The sequence below is a fragment of the Nycticebus coucang genome, chromosome 5 (assembly GCF_027406575.1).
Source record: "Nycticebus coucang isolate mNycCou1 chromosome 5, mNycCou1.pri, whole genome shotgun sequence".
Taxonomy (NCBI): domain Eukaryota; kingdom Metazoa; phylum Chordata; class Mammalia; order Primates; family Lorisidae; genus Nycticebus; species Nycticebus coucang.
The window spans coordinates 127,204,950-127,225,484 of NC_069784.1; the positions used below are offsets into that span (position 1 = coordinate 127,204,950).

A 20,535-nucleotide genomic window follows, 5' to 3' on the forward strand; every position below is an offset into this window, starting at 1 on the left:
TCTGAAGAAACTCAGTGGTGTCATCTGCTCTGAGACCTAAATGAGCTCTGATGCCACGTTCTCTGATGCGCAGAGATCAGGACTCTGTCAGCTATTTCCTCCACACTCTTAGTATGTCCGTTGGGTGGATCCTGCAAAGTTCAGCCATCTGAGTATTAGCAGTTTATTTTTGAGACAGAGTCTCACTCTGTCACCCTGGGTAGAGTGCCACAGCATCATATAGCTCCCACCAAACTCAAACTCTTGGGCTCAAGTGATCTCTTGCTTCACTCTCCAGAGTAGCTGGGACTACAGGCACCCACGATGCCTGGCTGTTTTTATTCTATTTTAGTAGAGATGGGGTCTCACTCTTGTTCAGGCTAGTCTTGAACTACTGAGTTCGAGCAATCCCCCTGACTCAGCCTCCCAGAGTGCTAGGATTACAAGCACGAGCCACCATGCTTGGTCATATTAGCAGTTTTAAAAGTCATACTCTGCTGAGTCTTCAAGGTTCCAGGAACCACTCCTGGGTCCACACAGGGTGAAGATACAAGAGAGAACTTCTTACCTTTGATTGGAACACACTTGTCCTTTATTTATCCTTTCCAGACAGACTTCTATTTGGGGGAAAAAAGACTTTACAGCCAAAAATAATTTGAGATATAGGATGATTTCCTGAAGGGACTCTTTAGCTCGTTATGGCAAGAGCAGAGAATTGGCTAAGCTCATGCAGTGGAGCGGTAATCCTGATGTCAAAAATGGATGTGTGTGGGACTGCAATAGAGTGTGATGTATGCTGCTCAAATTGTCTGAATTAGCTCATTTAACTGTCACAGAAAGATCTACCAGTTTCAGAGAGGTTAAGTACTTGTTTCGGTTAACATGCTGGTAAGTGGCACAGTGGGAATCTGGAACAAGGCTGTCTAGCTCCAAAGCCCCTTGCTTGTGCTCTGATCTACAGCAGATGTCTGCTGCTGCTTTCAGAGTCACTATCCCTCCCTTAGTCTAACTTACTGCAGATACTCAGGGTGTCATCTTCAGAAAGGAGCACTTATAATTTTTACAGAAGGCTTTGCTTTCTTCCAGTAGAGTCTATGGTGTGTTGACCATGGCTAAGTGATCACGCAGATCTCCCTTTCTCTAGAAGAGATTTGTTGCATCTTTTATCTCTTTGGTTTCATGCTTTTAGCTAGTTCAACTGTGGGATGGCAGAAGTGTTGATGGCTCTTCAAGTGGAAAGACTCACTTCCTACTTGGAGTTCAATGTGAACCTACATCTCCTATGGCACAGATACATGTGTCATACCTTGAATAATATGCATCAGTACCCTGAGAGGTGGCCCTAGCATTTCATATGAGTAAATAAGCAGTGGCTTCAACTTGATGTCACCCTCTGCATTAGCCCCTAACAAGACAGTCAGCCTTTCCTTTGAAGCTTTGAAGCCAGGGATTCGCTTCTCCTCTCTAGCTGTGAAAGTCCTAGCCGGCATCTTCTTCTGGTGTAAAAGGCTTTTTTGGTCTACATTCAAAATCTGCTGTTTACTGTTTACTTCATCAATGACCTCAGCTAGATCTTCTGGATAACTTGCTATAGCTTCTACATTATCACTGGCTGCTTCATCTTGGGTTTATGTTATGGAGAAGGCTTCTTTCCTTAAACCTCAAGAATCGGCCTCTGCTAGCTTCTAACTTTTCTTTTGCAGCGTCCTCACCTCCCTCAGCCTTCACAGAATTGAAGAGAGTTAGGGCTTTGTTTTGCATTTGGCTTTGGCTTAAGGGAATGTTATGGCTGGATTGCTTTCTGTTCAGACCAAAAAATTTCTCCGTATCAGCAGTAAGGTTGTTTTTTTCTTCTTCTTACTCCTCACTAGAGGAGCACGTCTAAGAAATTTTCCTTTGCTTTTTTAATCGGTGCAAGAGGTCTGCTTTCAGCATGTCTTCCTGACTAAGCTTCATCATTTCTAGCTTTTAATTTAAAGTGGGAGACATGTGACTCTTTCTTTCACTTGAATACTTAGAGGCCATTATCACATTATTAGGATAATTGGCCTAATTTCAGTATTCCTGTGAGTCAGTGAAGTGGAGTGTCCAAGGAGAGGGAGAGAGGTGGGAGAATGACATTTGGTGGAGACAACAGAACACACACAACATTAATTGATTAAGTTTGCAGTCTAATATGGGCAGAGTTTGTGGAACCTCAAAACAATTACAATAGTTACATTAAAGACTACTGATCACAGATCACCATACAGATAAAATATTAATAAAAATATTTGAAATATTGTGAGAATTCCCACATGTGACGTGGAGACAGGAAGTGAGCACTTGGTGTTGGAAAAATGGATCCAATACACTTGTTCAATGCAGGGTTGCCACAAACCCTCAATCTATAAAAAATACCATACTGATCAGGTGTAATAAAACAGAGTATAATACAATGAGGGGTGGCTGTACTTGGCCAATTTCTGACCATCTTCATTGACCAGGAATCCACTTCCTATGTACTTTAGATTGCTCAATCATTAGAAAGTTTTCCCTTTTCTATAAAGAGATTCTTAATTATGATGCATTCTTGTGATGGATTCTTAAAGCAGCCATTAAAACATTAAGAATTTTGAGTGGCATGAGAAGATGCTTAAAATATAGCTAAGTAAAAAGAAGGACACAAAGTTGCATATATATCATTTTCAACTATACTTTAACAATACATAAAAAAAATCATCAAAAATTTTAATAGTTAAAAAAAATTTTAATAGTTGTTGCCTCTGGGTGGTGGATCATGAGAGATTATTTTTCACTTAATTGTACTTGTTTTTCCTTAATGAGTATTTTATAATGGGCATATGTTACCTACAATCAGAGAAACTGAGGGAAAATTCTCCTTTGTATAGAGGTGGGATTCCTTCTCCGGTTTATCCCTATTCATCTTAATTCTCAGCTTTGAGGGCAACTCAGAACAAATCTAATTGGTCTTTCATATAATAGCATTTAAAAAAGTTTGAAGACAGCTTGAATGCCTTCTTGCCTTTAGGCATGGTTGTTTTTAGATAGGCAAGCAAAAATTATCTCCTTTTTAAAAATTTGCACTGTAAAAAAATATAAACCAATCAAGATGTCTCAATTTCTGTGAGAATGGTACTGTAGCATTACATAAATATCTACTACTCTTTGCCTTTCTTCTTCCAAAATAAGCCATCAGAAGGAAACAGATTTCTCAACCCAGACATGGTGGTTTTATTGAATTCAACATTTTGTGAAAACTGGATTTAGTAAAATCAGATTGTGTATTCGAAAATGTACCTGAGATCTTTGGTAAACTTCTGCTCTTGGTTCAAGGCAATGGGCAGGGCAAAGGAAGGAACTCTTAAGAAGGATGGGAACGATAGACAAATTAGGGGGGCTGTGGGAAGCCACTTTAACAGGGGCAATGATAATATGCTATGGAGGGAGATTCAAGATTCTGTATTCCTGCCCCTCTTAAACATTGCCATTAACTCTTGTTAGAATCACCACATTAAAGGGATTTTGACCTTTCAAATGCTCATGATAGTATGACTGTATAACTAACTATGCAGTGAGTAGGACTGGAGTTTGGGGCATGTGTAACCAATACTCATAGAACATTGAAAAAAATTTTGAAAAAATGTATTTCTGCGTTGAATTCTCCCAAATGCCTCAAAGTTACTCATCAAGATTAACTCACTGTATAATCTTTCATCAACTATATGTGGTGGAAGAGTTTCTGTAAGGAATGATTATTTTGTAGATTTTTTTTTTTTGAGACAGAGTCTCACTCTGTTACCCAGGCTAGAGTGCCCTGGCCTCAGCCTAGCTCACACCAACCTCAAACTCCTGGGTTCCAGGAATCCTCCTGCCTCAGCCTCCTGAGTAGGTAGGACTATAGGTGCCCACCACCACACCTGGCTAATTTTTCTATTTTTAGTAGAGATGGGGTCTTGCTTTTGCCCAGGGTGGTCTCAACTCCTGAGCTCAAGAGATCCTCTTGCCTTGGCCTCCCAGAGTGCTAGGATTACAGGTATGAGCCACTGAAACTAGCCTCTTTTTGTAGATTTTTAAAGTATTTTTTATCTTAACTCTTTTCCAACTAAACTTTGAAACTCCTGAATTCAAATTTTGATGGTAAGTAAACATTACTTATAAATATTTATCAGTTAACTTGTTGAAGGAATTATATAAAAATGAAAAAATACCAATCAAAATATTTTATTAGATAATAAATGTAGATTTATTTCTGAGGCAAATACAGTTGTCAATTACCTATTTTAAATTTAAGTTTTACAAAAAAATCTGGAAGTCAGTGTCATAAATAGTTTTGTTGCTTAGGCTGAGCAATAGGTTTTAACACTTTGCTGTATCTTAAAACAAGGCTTAGCCTTGTTCTGTTTCTTTGTTTCCAGATGGTCTCCCAGCTTGAAGCCCAAATATCTGAGCTTGTTGAACAGTTGGAACAAGAGTCTGGTTTATACCAGAAAGCTCTCCAGAGGGCCCAGAAAGCAGAGAACGACTTGGAGACTCTTCAGGGTCAGCTAACATACCTAGAGGGAGAGCTGGTTTCTAGAGATGTTTTGCAAGACAACTCGAATACTGAAAAACAAAAAGTAATAATCTTGGGGACACGTCTATGGGAGGAAGCATCTGTTGCAGTATAAAATTTTACCTGGAAATATTCTGAATTTTATAGTACTTAGATTGGTTAAGTCCTAACTCCTGAGCAAATTTCAAGGAACAATGGGCCTCTTCCTATTGTCTGGAGTTTCCTTGATTCACATTAATTCATTTAAACTTATCAAGTATTTGTATATTTACTTACTAATTTTAAGATGTAATTGGCTTTTTATTTTCATTTTTGTCAACACGTATTTATTGAATGTGCCTTGTATGTGAAGCCTCTGAAGGTCTGAGGAGACAGATATTCAGATAATTTGCTGGCTTATTAGGTTATAAGTACCTATGTGTAATAGAAGGCTTGAATTAATGAAGTGCTGTAGGAACTTTTGGGTAAAGGGAAGATTTTACAGGGGAGGAGATGATTAAATTCATCTTCGAAGGTTAAGTAGGGTTCTAGTGGAGAGAAGAGGAAAATACTGTAGTGGAAATGGTTTGAACAAAGGCACGAAATCTTGCCAGTGCACAGTGCATTCAGAGAATGCAGAGTGGTGAACCCCGAATGGTCGGAATGCAGCATTCTTTGTGGATCTGTAAGAGAGAAGACTGGAATGGCCGGATTAGGAAGATGAAGCACTCTTCACTCTGCAGAGTGTGACGTGTGATGAGTGACCGTGAACATCGCAGTATTTTAGGGAGATATGCGATGTCTCTGTGGAGCTGAGATGGTGGGATGCAGAGGCTCAGAAGTGATGGAGAATCAGGGAGAGGAGAAGGCTCCTCACTGAGGATTCGAGTGGGGGGAGAGCATCGGGGACCTCGGAGAGGCGGGTTTGGAGGAACGGTGGAAGAATAGAAGCCAGTTCACTTTGGGTTGTGAGATGTCTAGAGAGGGATGGGGGGGCAACTTATGCTGTGAAGTTTGGTGACCAAAGAGAAAAGAGGCAGAAAGCATAGCTGTAAAAAACAGGATTAAAGCAAGGGAGGTAAGTGCTTGTGGATTGAAAGAGTCGGTAGGAGGAAGGGTGGGAAAGGAAAAGGAAGAAATGGGATCAAAAGCTCAGGTACAGAATTTGGCATAAAAAGTATTCTTAGGTCAAAATATCTATACTCAAAAGACTCATTTTTTTGTATTTAAAAAATTTGAGGAAGCACCAGACCTACCTCAAGGTGGGATATGCAAAGATGCACAAAAGGTGCCCATGGAAAATCATTCAGTGAGAGAGAGAGGTAGACGCGGGCTTGATTAGCACAATTAGTGCTATGATGGAGACGGGTATGAAATCCAACAAGAATTTGGAAAAAGGAGCAGTTACTTCTTTCCTATTCCCAAATGAGGAAAGAGCCATCTTCACAGAAGAGGTGAGATTTGAAAGGAGCCTTAAACAATGAGTAGGAATTTGTCGGGTGGAAGAGATGGGAACAATTTGAGCTAGAAGGAACAGCAGGAACAAAGAAGGAAGGGAGGTGTGAGAAGATGGCGTAGGGAATGAATGAGGTGCAGGGAGACTGGAGCTCGAGGTGGCCTAGTGAGGCCAGAGGCAGGAGGTGGCCTGGGGGCAGGTGGGCACAATTGAGATAGGTCTAGAACAGGGGTCCTCAAACTGCAGCCCACGGGCCACATGAAGCAGGGTGAATTGTATTTGTTCCCGTTTTGTTTTTTACTTCAAAATAAGATATGTGCAGTGTGCATAGGAATTTGTTCATAGTTTTATTTTTTTTTTAAACTATAGTCCGGCCCTCCAACGGTCTCAGGGACAGTGAATTGGCCCCCTGTTTAAAAAGTTTGAGGATGCCTGGTCTAGAATAACTACCAAGGCTTTGTCCTGTAGGAAATGGGAAGCCATAGAAGGTTTTTAAGTAAAATAAATGTTTCTGTCAAGGCAGACTGGCTCAGAGGGTCTAGAGATGAAAGCAGAGAGCTCAGTCAGGGGATTCTTAGAATATTCCAGATCAGAAGATAACAGATGTCTGGACTGAGGAGTGGTTCTGTGAAGGAAGACAGGAGATAGATTTGGGAAATTTGGGAGGCCAAAATGAGTTTTTTCTATTAGATATCTAAAATGTGTGTTAGTTGAAATTTTGATTTTGAAAAGAAATATTGTACCTGTGGATAGTACTGTAATCGGAAGCAATCTAATTGCCCGTTGCACTTAGATGGTCCTTCAACACCTACATATAGTGTAGAACTTCCGTAAGGTGACCACCTGAGGGACTGTAACAAAGTAGTCAATTTATAGAGGTGGTCAACCTAAGGGACTAGGCCTCCTGTACTGATATGTACATGTGGTGCATGTCTGGTCTATGAAAATTAGGTCAACCTAAGGAGACGGTCAATGTAGGGAAGTGGTCAACTATGGAGGTCCTACTGTAGTTAAAACTGAAATGATCTCTCCTCAAATTCACCCCTCTCCTGCTTCAGTAATGGTGGTAATCTGGCTCCATTTGCCTGAGCCATCTTCAATGCTTCCCTCTTTTTAATGAATGCCTGAGCCCCGATCTTGTCTCCTTCCCAGCTCTCCAACACCTCCCCACTTTCTCTCTATCCAGTAGCAGTGCTTTGCTCTGAGCATCATGTTCATGGACTTGGACTAGGGAAATAGCCACCCAACCAAGCTCTCTGCTCTGCTCTCCACACTTTCCAATTTGCTCTCTCTACTGCTGCCAGAGAGCTTTTAATAAAATGCACACTGACTATCATCTTTCTCCATCTTAACACTGGTCAGTGGCTTTCTGTGGCCTTCAAGATCAGGTACAGATTCCTTCTTTTTTCATGGCCTCAAATTTCATGAGCTGGTCAGTGGCCCTCTCCATCTCCTCTCTCCTCTGCAATCCCTCCTGCCAATGGGGGCAAACACAGAGGCCTTCCAGGACCCGTAGTGCTCTGGTGGGTCTGTGTTGAGTGATTGCTGAGCTCTAAAGACATCCACAGTCAAGTTTATAACTCATCTGGTCTCCTCTCCTCCCTCCCATATTGCCCATAGCTAGTGTTCAGAGAATGTTCTCTTCACCTTCTTCACCTGCAACAACTATCTCTTCAAGGTTCAGCTCAAATATCACTGCCTCTGGCAGTCTTCCCTAAGAGACTGAGTTCTGCTTCCTCAGGCTCCCCAAATGCCCTGTACCTGCCTCTCTCACAGCACTTTGCACCCTTTCCTGGATCACTTTAACATTTTCTTCTCTACATATTCCACCTGGATCACTTTAACATTTTCTTCTCTAAATATTCCAAGTTTTTCTGAGGTCAGGGAAAAAATTTTTTCCTGCATTTTTCCAGGGCCTAGAGAAGGAGTCAATATACATTATTTGAATTGTAGGAGAAATAAATCAAAGGCAAAAATTTCAGGTGGTTGAAATCCCATTCCTTCAGTAAAAATATATTGTTAATTTTAATTGGAATTATGCCCAAATGACTCTCAGTAATGAAATAAAATTATGTAAGCTAGTTCTGTCCATGGTGAATTTTTTGTGGCTCACCACATGTGAAACCCACGTCCTAGTAAGGACTATATCATGTAAAATTGAAAAGCAAAGGTGTACAGAATTTAAATGCTAAAGGAAGATTATCGAGGCTGACACACAAGAGAGTAGAATGCATAGTTTCTTATTTATGCTGAGCTGTGATTCAAATGAACAAAATAGACTGTAATCTTTCCCTTGCATGGAATTAAAGTTTGCAATAACCTTGATCTTTGGAGGGATAGCCAAGATCCTTGAAGAGGGTTCTGCTTCCTCTGTGGGGTCTTGGCTTGGTCTTGTCTTAATCCCTTTATGTTTCTGTTGTAGCCCTTGCATGGATGGGTCATATGTATAAATCAAAGAATAGGCTTTCATTCCTTCACATAAAAGGTACTGATTCTATTTTATGCAAAACACAAGCAATAGCAGTTAGGCCACTTTTATACACACAGATTAGAAATTAACCTTCGTTACAGCATTAAGAAGTATGACCTGATGATGCAGAGACCAAAGCAGCTTATGATTTCATAGTACAAGACAGTAAGTGATATTTGCGATGACTGTGACTTACAGAGAAGAGATTGAATCATATTCATATGTATACCATTTAACACAATTGGAAAATATACACTTACAAATAAAATAATTTTATCCTGATGATTAAAAATAGCTTTGGGCTTTAAGCTGGTATGCTTCATTCAGTTAGCAGGAAATTATATTTACTTAAACACTTAGTTGCCTACAAATGCCAGATAAATTAGAAGTTATTGCAATCAGGATATAATATCAAAGATAGAATCCAAATCATGAAATTATAGTATAGAAAGCTCATCGACTGATTTGCTCATCCAGCCGGCACTTAGTAAGCATTATTCTTCATCTGGGCATAGCCAGGTAAACCACAGAAATCAAGTGGAGGAAGGCCCTTAAATAGTTTTGTAACTTGAACCCGTTAAAATATGGACTTTGACTTTCTTTATAAGCTCTATTTTATACCAGGATGCTGTTTATTTACCTTTGCTCATTAAACACCTTTGAAGAGATTTTCTAAAACTTTATAAGTAAAAAATAATTGAACCAAAATGTTGCTCAGATTTTGTGTGTACGGAGAGCTTGGAGTTTGGAGTGATATGTAGAGCCTAAGAAGAGCTAAGTGGCAACCGCATAAGTTGCCAACATCCACCTTTGAGGTCAGTTAGGTGGGAAAATTTCCCATGGAAAGTGCATGGGTGGATGTCAGAGGTTAGATTAGCCTGCGAGGGGCGCTGTCCCAGCAGTATATTGCCAAAGCAGAGAGATGGGGCTATAAATCAGGACCGTAGCCAAATTTTTTGTATGTCAGGGTCAGCAAAAGTGCATAATGTTAAGGTTGAACCTCAAGGTTCCTGATCAGGAATGTCAAGCATCCTTTAACAAGGAGAGGGCAGGACACTGGCAGGGTGATTCAAAAATTCATTACCAATATTGGGGTCAAAGTCCAGGCTCCATTCTGGGTTTAAAGAGAACTACCTGTAAGCTTGGGAGCAAGAGAAGGATGCTGTGAGATCACCCACTTACTTTTACTTTTGTGTCTCCTTTTTATTTTTGTTCTTGGGTTTAGTATCTTAAATTTCTAGATCAGCTTTCAGAAAAAATGAAGTTGGACCAGATGGCTGCTGAACTTGGCTTTGACATGCGCCTGGACGTGGTTTTAGCTCGCACAGAGCAGCTGGTTCGCCTTGAGAGCAAAGCAGTCATTGAAAGCAAGACCACTGCCTACAATCTGCAGAGAAAGGTAGGGGCTATTGAAACTTGCTAGTGTTTAGAGAAGGAATTGCTGAAAAACACAAATATTGAAAAATAATTTACCACCACCAGAGTGGCTGGGAAACATATTATAAAAATATGTATTTAGGATTTTGAGGCTCAATTTCAAGTCTGAAGAGTAGGTAAGTGTATCTATCACCTAAAGTTATGCTTCACTGTGAGTAATAAAGATCCTAAATAACAGTGGCTTAAACAAAGGAGAAGCCTTTCTTTTTTTCTCTTCCTACATAAATTCCTGGAGATAGGCCGCTAAAGGCTGGTGTGATGCTCTGCTCTGTAAAGTCTTTAAGGCACTGGGCTCATTTCAGCTCATTCATTTCTTATCCCTAGGGGAGTCCTTATCTTTACGGTTCAAAATAGTGCTTAGAACCATCATATCTGTGTTCTAGGCAGAAGAGAAGGAAGGGATGGGGAAGAGGGATGCAAAAGAACATATAGGATGTGTCTTTTGAAAAAGGCACCCAGAATTTGCTACAAGAACCTTATATCCCATGGCTAGAATATGTTCTGACGGTCAAAACTTGCAGCAAGGGATGTTCGCATATGTAGCCTTTATTCTGGGTAGCCATTTATCTACCTAAAAAATTCCCAGTTTCTATTAATTTGGAAGAAGAGCACTGGGAAGACATCTAGCCATCCTCTCTGCAGAAAGTAGAGAGAGAAGGACTTACTTTGCATTTGCTCAAAGAAAGGGTTAGAAAGAGTTTAGATTAAATCAATGAATGAATAGATGAAAGGGATAAAATGTGATTATTACTCATGTAATTATTGGTATTGGGGAAAGAAATAGGAAAACACAGATGTTTTCTTACATTAGTTCTTAGGAGAAAATTCTGTGGTAGAATTCTAGTATAGAGGCTGTGTAATGAGTCACATCTGGGTTCTCAATTAGACTCCATCAAGCTGTGTGACCTTGGACAAATTATATACCTCTCTGTCTCTATTTCCTCATATTTAAGATGGGGATGATATCTATGCCAAGCAGTTGTTAGTTTTTAATAACATTTTTGAACTCTTGGCTCATAGAAGATGCTTTATTTTCCTTTGGCCTCTTCTACATGGACCATATCTTGAGAAATATTTTGTAAAAGACAAGCAGACAAGCCCTATCTATTACCATCAGAGACATTCAATCGAGCTACCACTCTTTCCAATGTTCTCCTCAGTAATTGATCCATTTTCTCAATATCCAAAGCCATTCTTTCCTAAGAATTACATAATTATTAAAATTACCAGTGTCTAGAACTTACCAGTATACATTTGCAATAGAGTGGAATTTGGTATGAAGAAGCTTGAGAAAGGGAGTTCGGTTAGGAAAATATTAAAAGCAATCTGGGCATGGACGCAGCTGTCAGTGTTAGGCAAGATACTTAAAGCAGCACTTCAATGAGGTCTTCTAACATGTCCCAAATGCAGACCAGATAACCAGGGAGAATGTGACGGTCTTCAGCTGGAACATTCAGTAATTCTACATGATCTTAATATTTATAACAGATGACAGAGGTTTCTGTGCTTAATATTCCACTCACTAATTGTGACATGTGGAACCCAGAAAGATTTTTTCCCCCTCTTATAGTCCACAGTCATTTTCTAAAAATCACTCTAATTTCCTTCATCAAGTTTGATTGCCAAAATAAGTGTTGTTTGTGGACCTGTTCCCTGCTTGTTGTGGGGTTCTTACAGGCCAGGCATGTAACAAAGACATCAGTGAACCTTCTTGAAGTCCCTTTTACTTCTAAGATTTTAGATATCTAAATAAAACTTTCTTAAAAATTTCTTTGGTATCTCCTACCTTAAAAATATATCAACTTTCGGGCTGTGCCTCTGACTCAAAGGAGTAGGGCGCTGGCTCCATATGCCAGAAGTGGCGGGTTCAAACCCAAGCCGGGCCAAAAACTGCAAAAAAAACCCAAAAACAAATGAAAAAAGATATATATCAAATTTCAAACAAATTTCAAACAAATGAAAAAAGATATGTATCAAATTTCACATGGGGGGGCACTTAGTCCATTTCTAAGGGATTCACATTAGCAAGTGTAGGTTATAAGGCTAATCGGTGCCCTTTCTTGTTTCAGAAAACAACCATTCAGATATTGTGGCCATTAGATGTTGGGTAGATTTTATCTCTCCGTCTTATTATATTCTGCCCTTAATAAAACCATTTGAACAGTTTTAAAAGTAATTTCACATTTTTATTATTATGCACATAATATTGGAGAGAATCACATGTTGAAAGCTGATTCCTCTGCACATTTTCTGTGGCTCTTTTGTCTCATACTTTGCAGCTACAAAATTAATTCTTGGAAAAGGTCTGAATAAAAAAATGCAACCAGGACAAGAAATACAATGACCTTTTCTGAAGGTTTACAAATTAGTCTTACTGAAGTGTAGATAAAGGTCAACATTATCTGGGTAATTCACTTATATTTACTGATTGTTCAATTATTATTTAAAAAAAAAATTTCTGTTCATATTAAACCAGCTAAAAACTCAGAAAGAAAGACTGGAGGGCAGAGAACTGCACATGAACCTCCTCCGGCAGAAAATAGCCCAGCTGGAGGAGGAGAAGCAGGTGCGCACAGCCTTGGCCGTGGAGAGGGATGAGGCACACCTCACCACCAGGAAGTTACAGAAACAGGTGGAGAGGTTGCAGAGGGAGCTGAAAGAATGTCGGGAATTGAACACTGAGCTTAAAGCCAAACTGGCTGACACCAATGAGCTTAAGGCAAGTGCTCAGTTTCATTTCGTTATTGTTTTTTGCTACTTATGACCAAAGTTTGTGTGAGTGGTGACCTTGTAATGGATAAACCAGAAGAAGAAAGAAGAAAATGTCCTCCAGTTTTCTAGAATTGTGGGGAAAATGCAAAAATTACACAAATCAGAATACACATCCATTTTCTATCTTTAATATTTGAAGGGAAGCCATCATTGTTGGGTGAAGTGTCAGTCAAAAGGGGGTGATGTTTAAGTAGAGAGAATAAAAACATTTCTCCAAAGTGTAGGTGACTATGCGGTGCGATGTAGGGATTTATCACATAGGAATTTGCTTAGGAAGAAATGATCGCAAGTGTTTCCTGAGAGGAGTTGGGCGGTGCTCAAGTATCAATGCTGTGCTCTGCAGGTTATATCATTACCAAGGTCAGTGAAGAGGTCAAAAGACTGGGAAGTTGTGCTTCCTGTGTGCAAGGTGTTCAGTTTTTAATGAATACAGAGATAAAAGAAAACGTAAGCAGAATTTAATAAAAGCGTTACATGTCTAGCATGTGTGCCACTGGCAATAACATGTAACTTTACATGCACACGCCATCCCCAGCTGGCACGCATATATGTACTACATATCATGAATACAGCGGTTATTACGAATAAGTCTGCTATGAATGTTTGTGTGTAAGTTTTTGTACGCATTTCCATGTTTGTTGCAAAACCTTGGTTGAAAATCTTGATTCCTAGGTTATCCAAATCTCCATGTTTGAGATGCAGGCAGTAAATTTACCCCTGAATTCTAGATCAATAAAAGTAGATCTTTCTAGATGAACAATAAAATTTTAATTTGGCAGACAAACATAAGTATTATTGAGATCCCTTTTTGAAAGAAAAAATATTCATTCCTTTTCAAATTCTCCTACCTGGGTTGAGTTAGAATAATTTTATGAGAATATTATTTACATATGTATAAATGTAAAACTATATAGAAACTTACCAATCTTTTTTTTTTTGAGACAGAGTCTTACTATGTCGCCCTCAGTAGAGTGTGGTGTTGTCACAGCTCACAGCAACCTCTAATTCTTGGGCTTAAGCGATTCTCTTGCCTCAGCCTCCCAAGTAGCTGGGACTACAGGTGCCTACCACAACCCCTGGCTATTTTTTCGTTGTAGTTGGCATTGTTGTTTAGCAGGCCCGGGCTGGGTTTGAACCTGCCTGCCTTGGTGTATGTGGCCGGCACCCTAACCACTTAGCTACAGGTGCTGAGCCGAAACTTATGAATCTTATTATATTTTTTACTGTTATGAAATCCAAACCAATTTAGGAATTAAAAAAAAGGATGAAAATGGAATTAAAAATTGTGACATTCATTCAGTATGATTATGATGACTAAGGTCACCATTAATAAGAATATGTGGTACCCATGGTTCACAGTGCGGGTTCTTTTGAGCTTGGCATTCCTACGGTTTATTTTCTCTAAGGGTAGAGCAATTATTGTACTGTTTGCTTTATTTTACTACTTACAGATTCTTATTTGTACATATGCCATGACATAGTTAGCCTTTCACTTTGCATGAACATATTATTTGTGTGTTAACTCTACCCTTGTTCTTTTCTCATTAACTTAGGATAATTAAGGTTGTAGTACTCCCTGGCACGAACATAGCCTTATTAACAAATGCAAATGCGAGCTCTGAATTACGTGGCAGAACTCCAGAGGATGCAGAACTTCTAATAACTACAATTCTACTCTCTACTTCTATGTATTCAACTTTTTTAGTGCCCACTTATGAGGGAGCATATGAAATTAAAATGGAATTAATATTTTTCTGTACCTGACTTATTTCACTAAGCACAATGACCATCAGTTTCATACATGTTGCTACAAATAAGGATTTCATTTTTTTCAATGGCTGAATAATACTCTGTTGTGTATATATACCACATTTTCTTTATCCATTCATCGACTGATGAGCACTTAGGTTGAGTCCATGTTTTGGCTCTTATGAATAGTGGTGAAATAAACATAGGAGTGCAGATATTTCCTTGCTATATTTATTTTCTTTCTTTTGCCTATACATTCAGCCACGGGATTTCTGGGTTGGATGGTAGTTCTATTTTTAGTTTTTTGAGGAGCCTCCATACTATTTTTCATAATGGCTGTGCTAATTTGCATTCCCAACAACAGTGTAGGAGGGTTCTCCTTTCTGCACACCCTTGCCAGCATCTGTTACTCCCTGTCTTTTTGATAAGAGTTGTTCTAGGGTGGTGCCTGTGGCTCGGTGGGTAGGGTGCCAGCCCCATATACCGAGGGTGGAGGGTTCAAACCCAGCCCCGGCCAAACTGCAACAAAAAAATACCTGGGCATTGTGGCGGGCGCCTGTGGTCCTAGCTACTCGGGAGGCTGAGGCAAGAGAATCGCTTAAGCCAAGGAGTTGGGGTTGCTGTGAGCTGTGTGACACCACGACACTCTACCAAGGGTGATAAAGTAAGACTCTGTCTCTACCAAAAAAAAAAAAGTCATTCTAACTAGAGTGAGGTGATATCTCATTGTGGTTTTGATTTGCATTTCTCTGATAAGTGATGTTCAGCATTTTTTTTCATATACCTATTGGCAATTTGTATGTCTTCTTTTGAGAAATGTCTATTCAGATCTTTTGCCTGTTTTTTAATTAGATTGTTTGATTTGCTATTGAGTTGTTTGAGCTCCTTTTATATTCTGTTTATTAATCCCCTGTCAGATGGGTAATTTGCAAATATGATTGTCTCTTCACTTCATTGATTGTTTCCTTGACTGTGCAGAAACTTTTGAGCTTAATGTCATCTCACTGGCCTATTTACTTTTCCTTCTTTTGTTGTTGTTGCTTGTGACTTTGAGGTCTTACACAAAAAAATCTTTGCCGAGACGAGACCAATGTCCTAGAGTATCTTCCGGATGTTTTCTTTTAGTTGTTTCACATCTTGGATTTAAGTCTTTAATCCATTTTTATTTGATTTTTGGATATGGTGAGAGATGGGGGTTTAGTTTAATTCTTTTTCGGTTTCCCAGTCTCAGTTATTGAAGAGACTGCCTTTTTCTTATTTTAAGTTCTTGGTGCCTCTTTATCTTTTAAGTGGAAAATTTAATCTGTTTACATTCAAGGTTATTATTGATATGGAAGGCTTTGTTCCTGTCATATCGTTAATTGTTTTCTGTGTTTTGTATATCTTTTGTTCCTTTCTTTCACTCTTATTATCATTGTAGTTTGTTGGTTTTCTGTAGTAGTATCATTTGAGTTCTTTTTCTTTCTAATTTGTATGTTTGCATTGCCAGTGAATTTGATAATTTCACGTGTTTTCATGATGGTAATTTGTAACTCTTTTAAGAATTTCTTATAAGACTGGTCTAGCAGTGATGAATTCCCTCAGTTTTTGCTTGTCTCTGAAGGACTCTATATCACCTACATTAATGAGGGATAACTTTCCTGGATGTAGTATTCTTGGCTGGAAGATTTTTTTTTTCTTTCAGTATTTTGCAGTTGTTTTTTTTTGGGGGGGGGGCTGGAACTGGGTTCGAACCCACTACCTCTGGCATATGGGGTCGGTGCCCTGCTTCTTTGAGCCACAGGCGCTGCCCTCTTTCAGCACTTTGAATACATCATTCCATTCTCTCCTGTCCTGTAAAGTTTCTACTGAGATATCTGTTTTTCTGATGGGGACAAGATGCAATTCTTTTTCTTTGTTTTTATTGTTAAATCATAGCTGCGTACATTAGTGCAATCAAGGGGTACAATGTGCTGGTTTCATATACAATCTGAAATATTCTCATCAAACTGTTCAATGTAGCCTTCATGGCATTTTCTTAGCTATTGTATGTAGACATTTATATTCTGCCTTTACTAAGTTTCGCCTGTACCCATTCTAAGATGCACCATAGGTGTGGCCCCACCCATTACCCTCCCTCCACCTAACCTCCCGCCTCCCTTCCCCTTCCTTGGCCCTTTCCTCATAGTCTTGTGCTATAGTTGGGTTATAGCCTTCATGTGAAAGCTATAATTTAGCTTCATAGTAGGGCTGAGTACATTGGATACTTTTTCTTCCATTCCTGAGATACTTTGCTAAGAAGAATATGTTGCAGCTCCATCCATGTAAACATGAAAGAGGTAAAGTCTCCATCTTACTTTAAGGCTGCATAATATTCCATGGTATACATGTACCACAATTTGCTGGTCCATTTGTGGGTCGATGGGCACTTGGGCTTCTTCCATGACTTAGCAATGATGAATTGGGCTGCAATAAACGTTCTGGTACAGATGTCTTTGTTATATTGTGATTTTTGGTCTTCTGGGTATAAACCTAGTAAAGGAATTATAGGATCGAATGGCAGGTCTATTTTTAGGTCTCTAAGTATTCTCCAAACATCCTACCAGAAGGAACATATTAGTGTGCATTCCCACCAGCAGTGTAGAAGTGTGCCCTTTTCTCCATATCCACGCCAAAATCTCTGGTTTTGGGATTTTGTTATGTGGGCTACTCTTACTGGGGTTAGGTGATATCTCAAAGTAGTTTTGATTTGCATTTCTCTGATGATTAAGGATGATGAGCTTTTTTTCATGTGTTTGTAGATTGTACGTCCGTCTTCTTTAGAGAAGTTTCTCTTCAAGTCCCTTGCCCACCCTGAGTTGGGATCACATGTTCTTTTCTTGCTAATATGTTTGTGTTCTCTGTGGATTCTGGTTATTAGATGTTTATCGGAGGTATAACCTGCAAATATTTTCTGCCATTCAGAGGGCTGTCTGCTTGCTTTACTTACTATGTTCTTGGCTATGCAGAAGCTTTTTAGTTTGATCAGGTCCCAGTAGTGTATTTTTGATACTGCTTCAATTGCCTGGTGGGGTTGGGGGTCCTCCTCATAAAATATTCACCCAGGCCGATTCCTTCAAGAGTTTTCCCTGCACTTTCTTCAAGTATTTTTATAGTTTCATGTCTTAAGTTTAAATCTTTTATCCAGTGAGAGTCTATCTTAGTTAATGCTGAAAGGTGTGGGTCCAGTTTGAATTTTCTACAGGTTGCCAGCCAGTTTACCCAGCACCATTTGTTAAATAGGGAATCTTTTCCCCACTGAATATTTTTAATTGGGTTGTCAAAGATCAAATAACGGTAAGTAGCTAGATTGATCTCTTGGTTCTCTGTTCTGTTCCAGACATCTATTTCTCTTTTTTTTGTGCCAGTACCATGCTGTTTTGATCACTATTGATTTATGGTACAGTCTCAGGTCTGGTAGCATGATTCCTCCTGCTTTGTTTTTGTTGCTGAGTAATGTTTTGGCTATTCGAGGTTTTTCTGATTCCATATAAAACAAAGTATTATTTTTTCAAGATCTTTAAAATATGACAATGGAGCTTTAATAAGAATTGCATCAAAATTATATATTGCTTTGGGTAGTATGGACATTTTAATAATGTTGATTCTTCCCAGCCATGAACATGGTATGTTTTTCCATCTGTTAACATCTTCAGCTATTTCTTTTCTTAAAGTTTCGTAGTTCTCTTTGTAGAGATCTTTCACGTCCTTTGTTAGGTATACTCCCAAATATTTCATCTTCTTTGGCACTACTGTGAAAGGAATAGAGTCCTTGACTGTTTTTTTGGCTTGATTATTGTTGGTATATATAAAGGCTACAGATTTATGGGTGTTGATTTTGTAGCCTGAGACATTGCTGTATTCCTTGATCACTTCTAAAAGTTTTGTGGTAGAATCGCTAGTGTTTTCCGGATATATAATCATATCATCTGCGAAGAGTGAAAGTTTGATCTCTTCTGACCTTATGTGGATACCCTTGATTGCCTTTTCTTCCGTAATTGCAATGGTTAAAACTTCCATTACAATGTTGAAGAGCAATGGAGACAATGGGCAACCTTGCCTGGTTCCTGATCTAAGTGGAAATGATTTTAATTAAACTCCATTCAATATGATATTGGCAGTGGGTTTGCTGTAGATGGCCTCTATTAGTTTAAGAAATGCCCCTTCTATACCAATTTTCTTAAGTGTTCTGATCATGAAGCGATGCTGGATATTATCAAAAGCTTTTTCTGCATCAATTGAAAGAATCATATGGTCCTTATTTTTTAGTTTGTTTATGTGTTGAATTACATTTATAGATTTACATATATTGAACCAGCCTTGAGACACTGGGATAAATCCCAATGGGTCATGCTGTATAATTTTTTTGATGTGTTGTTGGATTCTGTTTGTTAGGATCTTATTGAGTATTTTAGCATCAATATTCATTTGTGATATTGGTCTATAATTTTCTTCTTTTGTTGGGTCTTTCCCTGGTTTGGGGATCAAGGTGATGTTTGCTTCGTAGAATGTGTTGGGTAATATTCCTTCTTTTTCTATATTTTGTAAAAGGTTTAATAGTATAGGTACTAGTTCTTCTTTAAATGTTTGGTAGAATTCTGACGTAAAGCCATCTGGTCCTGGGCTTTTCTTTCTAGGGAGATTTTGTATTGTTGATGCTATTTCAGAACTTGATATAGGCCTGTTCAATATTTCCACTTCGTTCTGGCTAAGTCTTGGTAGGTGGCGTACTTCCAGGTATTGGTCGATTTTTTTGAGATTTTCATATTTCTAGGAGTAGAGTTTCTTGTAGTATTCCTTGAGGATTTTTTGAATTTCTGAGGGGTCTGTTGTTATTTCATCAGTAGCATTTCTGATTGATGAAATTAGAGATTTTACTCTTTTTTTTCCTGGTTAGGTTGGCCAAAGGTTTATCTATTTTATTGATCTTTTCAAAAAGCCAACATTTGGATTTATGGATCTGTTGTATAATTCTTTTGTTTTCAATTTCATTTAATTCTGCTTTGATTTTGGTTATTTCTTTTCTTCTGCTGGGTTTGGGGTTGGAGTGTTCTTCCTTCTTCAGTTGTTTGAGATGTCCCATTAAGTTATTAACTTCCTCTCTTTCCGTTTTCTTGAGGAAGGCTTGCACTGCTATAAATTTCCCTTTTAGGACTGCCTTTGTAGTATCCCAGAGGTTCTGATAATTCGTGTCTTGATTGTTGTTTTGTTCCAAAAATTTGGTGATTTCCTTCTTAATCTCATCTATAACCCATCTATCCTTCAGCATAAGGTTGTTTAGCTTCCAGGTTTTTGTATGGGTATGCAGGTTCCTGTTGTTATTGAGTTCAACTTTTATTCCATGATGGTCTGAGAAGATGCAAGGAATAATTTCTATTTTTTTAAATTTGCTGAGGTTAGATTTGTGGCCTAGGATGTGGTCGATTTTGGAGTATGTTCCTTGGGCTGATGAGAAGAATGTGTATTCAGTTTCGTTGGGATGAAATGTTCTGTAGATGTTTGTTAAGTCCAGATGTTGAATGGTTGAGTTTAAATCTAAGATTTCTTTGCTTAGCTTCTTTTTGGAGGATCTATCCATCACTGCTAAAGGGGTGTTAAAATCTCCAACTACTATGGAAGTGGAGGAAATCGAGTTGCTCATGTCTGTTAGAGTTTCTCTTATAAATTGCGGTGCATTGTGGTTGGGCGCATAAATATTAATAATAGAGATCTCATCATATTGAGTATTACCTTTAACAAATATGAAGTGTTCATCCTTATCTTTAATTATTTTGGTTGGTTTAAAGCCTATTGCGTCTGCGAACAGGATTGCAATGCCTGCTTTTTTCTGCTTTCCATTTGCCTGGAATATAGATGACCATCCCTTCACCTTGAGTCTATATTTGTCTTTTAATGTAAGATGCGATTCTTGTATGCAGCAGATATCTGGCTTGAGTTTTTGTATCCAGTCAGCCAACTTGTGTCTCTTTAGAGGGCAGTTTAAACTGTTTACATTAATTGAGAATATTGATAAGCCTTTCGGGAGTCCAGTGGACATTTTTAATCCTTTTGTGTCTGTGGAAGTTGGAATTTGATTAAAAATTTCTGGGTGAGTTTACTTTTGTGGTGGAGGATTATGCT

The 20,535-nt window shown here is 38.7% G+C and overlaps 1 protein-coding gene across 6 annotated transcripts in view; it reads left to right on the top strand.

Annotated features, from left to right (window-relative positions):
* ARMT1 (acidic residue methyltransferase 1) overlaps nucleotides 1-20,535 on the top strand; it is a 205,892-nt gene that overhangs the window by 143,339 nt on the left and 42,018 nt on the right. For 5 of the 6 annotated variants that reach the window (XM_053592417.1, XM_053592419.1, XM_053592420.1 and 2 more), the window contains 3 exons: nucleotides 4,398-4,598; nucleotides 9,665-9,838; nucleotides 12,353-12,595. In XM_053592417.1, the coding sequence (XP_053448392.1) occupies nucleotides 4,398-4,598; nucleotides 9,665-9,838; nucleotides 12,353-12,595 (618 nt within the window). The remainder of the gene's footprint in view (nucleotides 1-4,397; nucleotides 4,599-9,664; nucleotides 9,839-12,352; nucleotides 12,596-20,535) is intronic. The other variant, XM_053592418.1, reaches the window with a different exon arrangement.